This window comes from Sphaerodactylus townsendi, linkage group LG10 (genome assembly GCF_021028975.2).
Source record: "Sphaerodactylus townsendi isolate TG3544 linkage group LG10, MPM_Stown_v2.3, whole genome shotgun sequence".
NCBI classification, from domain to species: Eukaryota; Metazoa; Chordata; class Lepidosauria; order Squamata; family Sphaerodactylidae; genus Sphaerodactylus; species Sphaerodactylus townsendi.
Genome location: NC_059434.1, coordinates 63,131,293 through 63,144,823, shown reverse-complemented (window position 1 = coordinate 63,144,823; position 13,531 = coordinate 63,131,293). Strand labels below are relative to the sequence as shown.

Below are 13,531 nucleotides of genomic sequence, written 5' to 3'. Positions count from 1 at the left end.
TTGCAGGCCCTACGGAACTCTCCAAGGTCCCGCAGGGCCCGGACAGCTGGTGGTAGAGTGTTCCACCAGGCAGGGGCCAGAGCCGTAAAGGCCCTGGCCCGGGTGGAGGCCAGCCGCATCATTGAGGGGCCAGGGATCTCCAGTAAGTTGGCCTCTGCTGAACGCAGAGGTCGATTCGGGACATATGGGGTAATGCGGTCCCGAAGGTACGAGGGTCCCAGGCCGCGTAAGGCCTTAAAGGCCTCCAGTGCTGTAGAAAATGCTTGCAAAAAGCAAAGCCCACCACAGATGAGCTGCATACATATAAATTACAGCCACTGAAGACAACCTATGCCATTCCAGGTTGGAAAAAGGCGCCATTCCAGGTTGGAAAAATAGTGCTAGGAGAAGGTAGTAGCCACTTCAGTGCTACAGTGGTCCTAACCAGAATCATGCAGCACTGGCACAGTTACAAAGAGTTCCCTGGGAGTACATTCCTCCAGCATTAAGAATTTCTACTCACCCTAGTTAAATGTCTTTCATTAAGCCAAAAAGTACATTGTGCTATAGAACACAGTCCATAGTGGAGGACCACCTCTACAAAAGATGAGGAGTTCAAATGAAAAGGAGTTTTAGGACCAAAAACATGATGCTAGGCTGGTACTTTGATCTCAAAAGGGATCTCTATCCATGTTTCTCTGAAGCTCTCAGAAGGAGACAGGCAGGTTTCACAGTAAGTTCCACAATCAAGTAGCCAGCACAGCATTAGCGTCCTCATTTTTAATGTCATCTACTCTTCAAGTGTCCATACTTTTCAGTGCTACTGGACCAGAATTCTCTGCTGCTATGTCCTGCCTACTGTTTACCACCTGCATCTCCTGTTCAATTTCCTTCCATTTGATTATATTATGGATCTGTGGGCTCAGCTTTCTTGTCATTAGTCTGAAGCCTGAACAAAAACCAGATATTAAGAGATGCCAGGTCACCAAATTTGAACAGCAATGTACATTAGATGTGCTTAGAAGTCACGTAAATGACAATAGCCTGGCAGAAATCCTTCCACAGGCAGAAGGATTTCAGTGTTTTGTGCTGGAGTAGGAAAGGGGAGGCAAGAAATGTTTGGCTGGATCGAAGGCATCAGTTACCTAATAAGAGCCACTTCCCAATAAAACCTAGATTCAAAAATGTTGGAACTAAAAGGGAGATGTAAAAGAGAAAAACTACAGCAGTGCCACAGGAGAGGTAGCATATACATATTCTAAACAAACAAACCAACAAATAGTAGCGTAGCATAACTTTGGGACTTACAGCTGTGATGGCATTTGGCTTGGCCCCATGTTGGAGAAGAACATTGATAATGTGAGTATGACCTTGTTGAGCGGCTTGATGCAGAGGAGTGTAGCCATTCTGTAAGAAGTGAAAGTTGCCACATTTAGGAAAGGAGGGAAAAGGAAGACCAGGACATAACTTTCCAACGTGATATTAATATAAGTTTGCAAAGCAGCAAAAAGGAAAATGATGAACAAGCATGTACCTTTGTCTTACCACCAACGTTAGCCCCTTGCTTTAGGAGAAAGTTTACCATCTTGACGTTTCCATAGTGACAAGCTACAATCAGTGGCGTGTAACCTAGCTACAAAAAGATGAAAGTAAAAGAACCATAAGTAATGAATGCCATATTGGTTGGGAAATTTATTTTGTCTGCTTGACTGTGTGACATACCTTAGTCTGTGCATCTTTGTTGGCTCCATGCTTGATCAGCATGTCTGCTACATTCACTTTATCTTCTTGAGCTGCCAAATGTAAAGATGTAAGTCCACTCTGCAAATGAAAGACAAATTTTTTTTAGTATAATATGTATGAGGGCTATTCCACAGCATTTGCAAGAGTCAAAACTCTTCACCAAAAACAGCCTAACAGCATACAAATAATTATAATTTGTATAATGTGCTTCACAAAAGACCTATAAATTAGGTCAGCCTCATTGTCTTTACATTGTGATCGGACAGCAGTTTCTTTGATAATGTTCTCTTGGCTACTATGCTACACCACCATATAACAGACTACTTATTATGGTAATCCAGTCTCCTCCTCAATGATCGATTGGACTGTATCTGATGGAAGAAATTGCTGGTTCAATGACAAGTTCAAATATCACTGTTTGGGTCTCTGGGCCCAGGAATGAATATAATAATCTACCATGGCTGAGAACAGTCACCAGTCTGTCTGATCCTAATCCTAATACCCTCTAAATCAGCATTACTGTTGTCTGGATTTTAATTTTAATCATTTCACCAATACTCAAACATGACTGCACACAGAAAAAATGTCAAAACTCCAAGCACACTGCAATATGAAAGGGCGTAATATGAGTATCAGTAAAATATGTAGAACAGGGCCCATTTTCAGTGACCTCACATAGAAATTGAACTCTGGGGATGGGAACACTTTGAAGAACATCTTGGGAAGACAATCAGAACAGCTTGTCGCCTACCCTTGAATTTTGGTGACAAGAATGGGTAGACTATTCAATCCCTGATAATTCCCTGAGTCCAAGAATCATGCTATCAATACCTTATTCCAACAGTAACTGCAACTATTAGAATACCCATATTAATCTGTAGTTAGAGTTCGAGGCAAGTACAACCTCATTGTCACAACCAAACCCAAAGCCAGTAGAAAATTTGGTTGATGATATTCACAAGGGCTTTCCCATATTTACCTGCTTTTTCTGCACTACATTTAAAACATCTTAACATGGAGCGCTAATTGTTTTGTGACTGTCTCTTCTTCCATTTAGGAGCTCTAAATAAAATTCCATTCACAATACTAAGAGAATTACCTTTGTCGCCACATGAATGTTGGCTCCTTTTTCCAGAAGCAAGTTCACCATGTCTGCATGACCTTCTTGGGAAGCCAGGTGAAGTGGAGTAACTGCTTGTTTGGTCAAAATATTCGTCTCTGCTCCATAATCAAGCAGCGTCGTGGCTATCTGCATCTGATTCTTCTTAGCAGCAATGTGCAGAGGAGTATATCCATTCTAAAAACCAGGTGCCTTACATCAATATCTATCTTTAATATCCATTTCCTTTCAAAACAAAGATTAGTTACCAAATGTTATGCTTTAGTCTAGCGGGGAAATATTTGGCAAGTGAAAAATTGGCCAGAAATTCCTGTGTCGGATCACAGCAGGAATCAATTTATAACACATTTTATGACAATAGTCAATGCCGAGATGTTCAAAAATCCACATAAGATTACAGAATAGGACCATTATTTTTTTTAAATGGGGTTTTGTCCTAACATTTAGAGATTTATTCTATTAAAATTTTACACAAATTGAAAGGACAAATTATTTCTACACCAAAAAATGCACTTTTTCAAATTATCTATTTTCCAAGAAAGCGTTCTTAAACCGCTGGCATTCTCACCTTGGCAGTAGCATGGGGAGAAGAACCTTTCTCCAGCAACAGTAGCGCCACCTTCTGGTTGTCATAGTGAGCAGCAACATGGAGGGGGGTGAGACCATTCTGGAAAGGGTGGGTTTACGTTACGGCATTAAGTGTTTGTTAGCTCTGTTTAAGCTGCTGTTATATTGCAAAACAATGTGAATTAAATAAAAAGTCATTGACCCAAAATAACATTGAACTAAAGTTTAATTATTTCATATTAGAATGTTACTTAACGTTAAATACATCATTAGATTCAAGAGCTTTACTTTTAAAAGGGGATAAGCAAGTTTGAATTAATTCACATTTTTCTAATTTACTCCTTTTATTGCATTAACTATATATAATGACATCTAGGCTCAGGAGAATGAAATATGATTAAATTCAGAGTATGAAGGGAAAAAATCCATCCCATCTTGTGCAAGCTCATTATTAACTCATGGGGTGATATAAGAAGAAGAAAAAGAAGAAGAGGAGGAGGAGCAGTTTGGATTTATATCTCGCCTTTCTCTCCTGTAAGGAGACTCAAGATGGCTTACAAGCTCCTTCCCCTTCCTCTCCTCACAACAGACACCTTGTGAGGTAGTTGGGGCTGAGAGAGTTCCAAAAAACTGTGACTGGCCCAAGGTCACCCAGTCATGTAGGAGTGCGGAAACACATCTGGTTCACCAGATAAGCTCTGCCACTCAGGTGGAGGAGTGGGGAATCAAACCCTATATTACATCCCCAGGCATTTACTAGGCAGACTATGTTTATGGAGTGGTTTACCATTGCCTTCCCCAGACATCCACACTTTACCTGCAGCAAGCTGCATTTTCATTTTACAGACTTTGGAAGGAGGAAAGGCTGAAACAACCTTGAAACCAGTCTCCATTGGGATCAAACTCAGGTTGTGAGCAGAGCTTTGACTGCAGTTCTGCAGCTGACCACTCTGCACCACGGGGCTCTCATTCCACCTGAGTTATGGAATAATTGGGGGCTTCAGAGCAACAAGAGCACAGCGCACTTTTAAGAGGGAACTGCCTGAGAACTCAAAGTGGATTGACATGCAAATAAATTTCTTTAGGGCAGATTTACATGTTAGAAAGACACAGGCTAACACCCAAAATGACAGCCTGTATCAAATTCTGCCTCCACTGCTGGACTGGGGCCCTTTCCCCACTTACCTTAAGCCCCGCGCTACTCGAGGAGAGTAGCACGGGGTCCCTCAGCACTCCCCACTGAGAGGGGCGGCGACAGCGCAGCCGCCCCGACGCTGCTGCTGTCGCGCCCCTCGACACGAGGCATTCCTGGCGCTCTTTCAAAGGGCGCCTTTTGACGACCCCGCACAGAGCGCGGGGTTGTGGGGACGCCCGGGCGCGCGCCAGGGATGCCGCGCGCTGGGAATTGCCCTCGGAAAAGGGTAAGTGGGGAAAGGGCCTATGATGCTCACTTCCCTGTCCCCTGTTCCATGTCATTTGTGGCAATTTTGAATGTAATTTCAAGCATTATTAACTATCCAAAATATACTGAGTAATGTTGATTACAGGCTTAAATGCTTCATCTAATTCCTACCTTTCCAGATGAATCAGGAGACGCACGGCGCTGCAACAGGAGTTTTGCTACATCCAGGCTTCCATATTTGGCTGCTACGTGCAGTGGTGTGAAGCCCTTCTGCAAAGTGTCCAAATGCAAAATCAGAGTGTTTGTTTAATTGTAATGCCTATTATGCTCCTTTGCTTCAAAAAAATTTGACACACTTCTCAGTTTATAACCAATTATCTCTTTGGCTCGTTCTGCACGGGCCGGAATCACCAATTCCGACCGGTAGAACATAGTTTGAGGGGGAACCATTCCCACAGGTGGTGCTGCTAAAACGATGCAGCACCGCTCTTTCCCCCAAAAAACGATGTATTCCAACCTTGCTCGGGGAGCGAGGTTTTTAAAAAACGGCAGCTTCCATCCGGTCCTGAGCGAATGGCACCAGGTGGAAGCCAGCATATTCCCTGTGCCGGCCCCAAACGCCTCCTTATCTCCTCCTGACTTCCGTCATTCTGTGGAGGCCAGCAGACACGCCTCCTGGCCTCTGTCCCTGCAGTCATCGCTCTGGCCATGGGGGGGTGTCCCCTGGCCTCCACAGAGAGACAGAAGCCAGGAGGAGGTAAGGAGGCATTTGGGGGGCTGCACGGCCGTGTGGAGCCTGCTCTGCCAGCTGCACAGCCAGTGGGGTCATTCGTGCAAACGGCCCCGGGGCTTGCATCGGCATGAATCATGCCGATGCAGGCCCACTGCTCTGGCCATGCAAAAATGTCCTGAAACTAAAAAGCTATCTTATCAATACAGAGGAAAAATAGCAAAATAGTCATGCAAAGAACTATATCACATTTTGCCACTTGGCTAGCATCCTGAAAATGAAAAATCCAAACATGATATATTAAAGCAAACTTGAAGAAGGAGGAGCAGGAGCAGGAGGAGTATGGATTTATAGCCCACTTTTTCTCTCCTGTAAGGAGACTCAAGGTGGCTTACAAGCTCCTTTCCCTTCCTCTCCCCACCACAGACACCTTGTGGAAGTGTCACCTTGTGAAAGTGCACACATGTACTTTCTGTATACGCATTCAGATGTTTCTGAGATATTTTTCTTAGCAGCTGCCTTCACAGAATTCTTAACTGTTTCCTTTTAAAAACTGTTACACTGGTTTGGAGAGAAAATGTTTAAAGAGATGATTGTGAACAAACACATGAACACATGTCTTATAATGAGTTGGGTTATTTGTCTGTCAATGTCACTGTTATCCAATCTGACTGGAAGCACATCACCTACTATCCAGATCTTTTTAAGTGAAGATGCTGGGGTTGAACCTGGGACTTGTCACTGAATTGTCACACACGCACACACGCACACACACGCCCTGAGAAAAGCAGCATGCATACATGAGGAGCAGATTCCATTTAAAACCACTGCAATGCAAAATATTAAAAACGGCTTAGCACTGAAGAATACTTCAGATTTTACCTTGGTAGCCAAAGAGTTTGCAGCACCCGCCTCCAACAGAATTGATGCTACGTCCACTTGACCTTCTCGAGCAGAGATGTGCAGTGGTGTATATCCATTAGTAGTGGCAGCATCTGGGTGTGCCATATGTTGCAACAACAGCTGTACAATTTCTGTTTTACCCAGACGGGAGGCAATATGCAGTGGAGTCTGTTCCTCCTACAACTCAAAGCAGGGTAGGCATTAAAATGAGTTTTAAAAAACAAATTCTTCATTCTCTCCCATTTCAAAACAACTGATCTACATGTGTATTCAAAAGGAAGACATATTTGTAATGTGCCTTTATTCTCCCTTTCTCCCGATTCATCATCATCAACAACAGCAGCAACTACAACAATCGTTTAGCATACCACGATACCCCTCTGCTTTTATGGCAAAGTGCAAACACCACAAAATATCGAATTTAGTACATTTAGACACCTACCCTTGCACGGGCATCAACCAAAGCACCATTTCTTAGGAGGCAGCGGACCACCTCCACTTGTCCTGCTCGAGCCGCCATGTGCAATGCAGTCTCCCCTCGCTGTGCAAAAAAAAGGAAAGTTCCTAATTTTTAAAAAAGATTTCTTAAATAAACTTGTATTGGACTTCTTGCACTCCTCAGAGGCTGAAAGAACATTATCAGAATGTTTACTCTTAATACCGAATAACAACTTTTTAGGAAGATACTTTGTAAGATTGGAATGAACTATACTTATTATTCTGAAGTCCATTGCTTAGCATCTTGAGAGCTAGATCGTTTGAGATAACTGAGATTATTGTGTGAATTTATAATTTCACCATGATACTAATGTAGCAATCACTGACATTATTAAAATGCGCAGAAAGGAAGTTATTTCTGTTTGGTTGTGGTGGGTTTTCCGGGCTGCGTGGCCATGGTCTGACCACGGCCACACAGCCTGGAAAAACCCCCACAACCAGTTGAATCCGGCTGTGAAAGCCTTCGACAATACATTATTTCTGTTTGTTTATTAAATTAAAATGTAATCTGAGACTAGTCCCAGGTTTAAACGGTCAAAAAAATACTCAATTGAAAGCCGATTAAGTTTATTTTAAAATCATTTATAATTTTGATCTATAAATAGCAGCTCTTCACCTGTTTCCAGATGCATAATTTGTCATCTACAAATTTTATTATAATATAAATAATGTTTTCATTTTAACTATTCCAGCTACCACGAGAAAGAATGCATTTCATTTTTCTGTCTATTCAGACTGAATTAATCATAGAAGCTAATTTAACAATTCGATTGGCAGTTTTAAGTGTTACTTCACTACTACTACTTCACACAAAAAACAGCAGTGTTAACAGTTCTACTTGCCGATATTTAGAACTGTGTCTTAGTATCTTCTCCACATTTCTGTTTTGTTATTCTCTCCACAAAGTTTTATAAAAAAAGAACCTGTAGAAAACTACTTATATGATTGTGACTCGTTACAAACTCCATTATGAATAAAGTTATCATTTATACAAGCAGCTTCCCTGGCACAGGCTTACACCACAATAACATGTGACATAAGTCACTATTTCCTATGAAGCATTCCAGGCAGCAGCAAGGTTTTTTGCTCCGCTGCTTGCTATGCTGCCTGGAGCTCACTGGAGGAGGTGAAGAGTGCCTCCTTCCAATCTGGATTGCACTGTTAAAGACTAATTACGTTTCATTTCTGCAGATATATTTATGGACTACCATCCACTTTCTGAAATGCACGAGGATGCACGTTTGTTTCCTGAATTTACTTATTTCATTTTATGCTTCTCTTTTCTCCTCAATGGAGATCCAAAGCAACTCACACCATTCTCCTGTTCTCCATTTTATTCTCACAACAACCCTGTGAGGTAGGTTAGGCTGACTGTGTGTGACCAGCCTGAAGTCACCCAATAAGTTTCCATGGCAGTGTGTGGATTCAAATCTAGGTCTCACAGATCCTAGTCTAACAGACTAACTACTACTGGATACAGACATAAATATGTATATGTACAAAAAATGTCATATATAAAAGTTATGAGCTAAAGGAAATATTTAAACTCCATAATTAAGCATTTAAATGCAGCTATACAGATGCAGGCTATAATTCTAGGCCCTTACCAAGAAGTAAGTTCCACTGAAATCAGTAGGGTTTTCTTTTGCGTAAATGTGACCAACATTAGCCTGTAATGATCACTCATCATATTAAATAAGGAGTGGGAAAACGCAGGTCCAGATCTACAGTAAGCAGTGAGGTTTAGTGGGGAACCTTGACTCAATCACACTCTTTCAGAATAACCAGCCTCATTGGTTGCATTGAGCATTATAATGGACAGGAGAGAGTCATAAATGCTGCTCTGAGCTCCTCAAAGGAAGGCAGGATAAAAATATAATAGGCTGATAATAGTTCTTTTACATGTCAATTCATTTTCTGATAAATGTTTTCTCTGAAAAATATTTATGATAACTTCAGAGGGTAGCCACGTGGACCTGCAGTTGAAGGGATAGATTTGAGTTCAGTAGCGCATTAGAGATGGACAAGAATTTCAAAGGTCACAGTTCCCTCTGCCCAGTATTAGATGAAGGGGGCTTTGTCTCTCAAGAGCTCAAATCCTGAAAATCTTTTTGGTCTCTAAGGTGTTACTGGATTAGAACCCAGCTCATCTCTTTATGGTAACCATATCCCTTAATAATGAGGCACACAAGAACTTTTTTTCATGGCACATTAATTTTGCTAGAACCTCACAAAGGTCTCATTTTTATCAGTTCGAAGAACCACAAATTACTTAGAATTTTAAGATATTATTTAAACTATGTTTTCCTTTAAAAATGTCAAATATTTTATTTTATACCCATTTATGAAGACAGAAGACTGAATAATAGGAAAGTTCACAGAACGATGCTATAAAATGTGACCTTTGCTTAAGTTTCACGGCAACTCACAAGGATTACTCAAATTCAAGCCATACTCACAATGTTAGTGACATCTGGAGAGGCTCCATTCTGCAGCAGAAGGAGAACTATGTTCAAATGGCCCATAAATGCAGCCACATGTATAGGTGTGAGGCCCGACTGTGAAATAAAGCAACAGCAATTTTACTCCTCTGCAGAACGCTGGGGGGGGGGGGGGGGGGCTCTTTGTTGTTTACATAAAATGAGAGTGGGAATTTAAGAGGATGAAATAGTGGGGGACAGATGCTTCTTCAGGAAAATCTCTACCTCTGTTATAGCTTGGATTGAAGCCCCGTATTTCACCAGCAGTTCCATGACTTTAATGCGATTTTTCTTGCAAGCAATGTGCAGTGGAGTAAAACCATTCTGTGCAAAAGACAATCATGTTAGTTAAAGCATGCAACCGCAGTGGTCATACAGTGTTAGAGTATCAGATTTCTTCCATTGCAACAGTTCTGACACACTGAAAAACAGCGCGCTGTTGGGCTGTTTGACTAACACTTTAGCCCAATCCAGAACATGGGCAGCTGAAGAGCAGACAAAATATTCCGCTTTGTGTGTGACACCCAGCATGCCCATTAAAATAACAGTATCTCATGTAATTGAGGTGCCCTTCAATGAAATGCTCAGCAGCATCTGCAACTCTTCAGTGTGGTGAAATGCTACACCACGAAGGTGCAAGTGACTAACAGAGGCTTTCACAGGCGTTTCTCATGGGATCTGCACTATCTGCAGCACTTGATTGCCCCTCACTGAAGTGACTTCGAAGCTACTAAGCATGCATGTTAAGTTCAGTTGCAACAGGCCCTTGGATTACCTTTCCACTCCTCTCTTTCTTGACTGAAAATGTAAATTTTCTTTATACAAAGCCAATTCTTACTTTCTACTTCTAAAGAAACAACAAGATAAGTATAAAAGATAATATCCCTACTAATCTAATACTTCATCCTAATAATTTCGTTCTTGTGAAGTCAACAGGTAACCATGAACATCATGAGAGACTTAATATTACAGGTGGAATTAGAGATGGAAACGTATCACATGAAGATGCCCCTGTTCAGTTAAATATTAGGAGAGTTCATTAACAAACATAAAGGACCAAACAACATAACATAGACAAAATATGTGCAAATTTAAGAAATCCAAAAACACTGTTAGTATAGTAAGCACAGGAATTTCAAAGAACCTGGAAATATATTACAATTAATGTAAGGTAATATTATTTCCTTAAAAATACTGTGTACGTTATCTAATAATATTCACCAAATGGTTCCAAAATATATGAAAATCAGTGGGCCATGATAAAAAGTCACCAAAAAAAGTCAACATTCATACTGACACATTCTGCAAAACATTTAAAATATGAACAACATTGAAAAAGAAAATGCATTTTTCTAAGGATAAGATCACCTAGAAAAATACAGTGTTTCAGCAACAGACATTCATTGCATATAAAACTGATTTCATGGAAAAGTTCTAAGTCAACAAAAATATAATTGAAACAGACAATGACCACCCATGGAGAAATAGCTTGCATTTATTTAAAATTCATCTTACAGTGGAAAATAAAACTGCCAGTTAATTAGTTCAGACCTAGCTCCAATGAAGTTATATTTAATTATATTATTTATGTCTTTCTCTATCCCAGTAAATCATATAAGTTACAAAATAAATTAATTTCTCTAACCACCCACTTTGGCTCCTGACTGTCAGAAAAAGGCAGAGAACACAATATTATAAATGTAATAAATACCCAGCTTATGAAATTGAACTTTCATATTGAGCCCCATGGACTTAAAAAAAATCCTGACAGATTTGTACGAACTGAGGCCCTTTCCACATAGGCCAATAAACCTGAGAAGAGGGTTACATAAACCAGTCTGCACCCCAGGCATTCGTATGGCTGCCTGTGAAGGCGCGTGCCATTTTGCCAGGAGGCATGTACCATTTTGGGTCTTTGTCTGCGCTTTGCAGGGAGGCAGGACTGCCCCTGGGGCCCTGTTATGGCCTGTTTCCCCTGTGTGGCTGCACAGATGGGAGCCAGGGGTTGCAATTCTCGCGTCTGATCGCAGTCCCTGAACGTGGCTTCCAGCCACAGCCGTTCACTCAGCCGCAGCTGTCAGCCGCCTTAAAAGAATCGCCAAAACCGTGAATGTAAAAAAAACCAGCCCTACACGGGTTTTAACCCGCTTTTCACTCACGTTTATTGGCCCGTGCGGAAAGGGCCTGAAACAAACCACTGAACTTTTACACATAATAATTTAATAGACAGGTATTTTCAAATAAAAATAAATAAATAAATATGTGTGCTTATTGTCCTATATACAGAGGATGGGGGAATGATTGAATGTAATATTCAGTAAGGTAATATTTAGGCAAATTAGAATAAAAGGCACCAGAAGCTGAGCTCTATAAAGGCCTTTAAACTATGTTACAGGATCAATACACAGGATCAATACAATACTACTCCCAGCTTGGGCCAGGTATTTGAGGACAGAATGCATTCTCAAAGTTCTGAAAGTATGTTCCTAACCCTGAAGTATGGTTTCTAACTCTAGCTTGGAAAACTCTTGGAGATGACGGGGCAGTTACAGGAAGACACTCAGCAAAGAAGTGATGCCATATAGTCAGACTTCCAAATCTGCCATTTCCTCTAAGCTAGGGGAACTGATCTCTGTAGTCTGAAAATCACAGCAATTCCAGGAGAACTGTATCCTCAACTGGAGGTTAGTAACACTACCCTGAAGCAACTTGTAAGACAGGTCACAGGAAATATTCCAGGCTCCACTACTTGGAGCTACTGAAGGAGTTTCAGAGTCAATAGCGAAACCTAGTGTGGGTGATGACACCACTTGCTGGTCCCAGGTTCTGAGAACCACAGAGCTGCGGCTCTGGCAGATTTGTTGCCACATCCCAATACCTGTCAGTAAGGACTCTGCCCCCCTCCCAACCAGAGGTACTTAGGGGTGTGTGGGTTGAGCTCTTCCCTGTGATCCATCCCATGAACCATTGCTCTTGCAAGCTCAAGTCCTTACAGTGTTAGGTGAGTAATGATATAGTCAAACACAGCAGCTACCAGTATCATCATCAGTGTAATTATCCTTGAATCTAGGATGTACACCTACATGAATTGTCTATTGGCGATCTCTTCACAAAGACCGGGGTTCGAGTTGTTTAACAACAGAGATAACCTAGGGTCTTTCCCCACTTGCCTTAAGCCCCGCGCTACTCTCCTCAAGTTTTTTTTTTCAGGATTTAAAAAAAATTGAGGGAAGAATCTATGCATTTTCTATTCCTTTTCTGGCCCTTCATATCTCTATGACACACTCTTCTAATCCCACTGTCAATGGTTTAGAAAGGCATAACTCCATTTAAGATGGCACTGTAAAAGGAAGGAAAAAGCACTACTTTACAAAATGCAGGAAAAGAATGGCCGCGCCTTAGAAGTGTGGCCACCGTTGCGGGAGCCGGGGCCCTCCGAACGCCGTCTGCCCAGTTGTGGGCAGGCGGCAGGGCTTCCTCAGCCCGAAATAATTCATGTTTGACAAGAAGCTTAGATGTACCTTTGGCTGCCTGATCTGACTAGGGGCCTTTCCCCACTCTCCAGGATCCCCCCTATGCCGTGCGCTGCTCTCAGCGCGCAGCATCCCTGGCGTGCACCCGGGAGTCCCCACGACCCAGCGCTCTGCGCGGGGTCATCAAAAGGCACCGTTTACAAGAGCCCCAGGGATGCTGCACGCTGAGGGGGCGCGACAGTGACAGCATCGGGGCAGCTGCGCTGTCGCCGCCCCTGTCGTGGGGAGTGCCGGGGGACCCCGTGCTACTTGAGGAGAGTAGCGCGGGGCTTAAGGTAAGTGGGGAAAGGCCCTAGGTTATCTCGATTTTTAAACAACTCGAACCCCGGTCTTTGTGAAGAGATCGCCAATTTCATTGCGGAGATAGTTGAGAGTTCCCAATAGAATGTATTTGTTGTGCTCCCCATGGGGCCTTTTAACTATCATGTATTCATGCAATTGTTCCCGATTTATGTAACTCTTTCTGACTATGCCAATAAAGGCTTATGTATGTATGTATGTAATCACTAACTTGAGACATTCACAGTTTGAAACCCAGCTCACCCGCACTAGTTCAATTAGAAATTAGAACTATCA

General features: G+C 42.0%; 1 protein-coding gene across 21 annotated transcripts in view; it reads right to left on the bottom strand.

Annotated features, from left to right (window-relative positions):
- Positions 1-13,531, bottom strand: part of ANK2 (ankyrin 2) — a 338,318-nt gene that overhangs the window by 83,798 nt on the left and 240,989 nt on the right. For all 21 annotated transcript variants that reach the window (XM_048508918.1, XM_048508924.1, XM_048508917.1 and 18 more), the window contains 10 exons: positions 9,648-9,746; positions 9,402-9,500; positions 6,887-6,985; positions 6,424-6,621; positions 4,983-5,081; positions 3,411-3,509; positions 2,822-3,019; positions 1,702-1,800; positions 1,514-1,612; positions 1,288-1,386 (listed from right to left, as the gene is read on the bottom strand). In XM_048508918.1, coding sequence (XP_048364875.1) covers positions 1,288-1,386; positions 1,514-1,612; positions 1,702-1,800; positions 2,822-3,019; positions 3,411-3,509; positions 4,983-5,081; positions 6,424-6,621; positions 6,887-6,985; positions 9,402-9,500; positions 9,648-9,746 — 1,188 coding nt within the window. The remainder of the gene's footprint in view (positions 1-1,287; positions 1,387-1,513; positions 1,613-1,701; positions 1,801-2,821; positions 3,020-3,410; positions 3,510-4,982; positions 5,082-6,423; positions 6,622-6,886; positions 6,986-9,401; positions 9,501-9,647; positions 9,747-13,531) is intronic.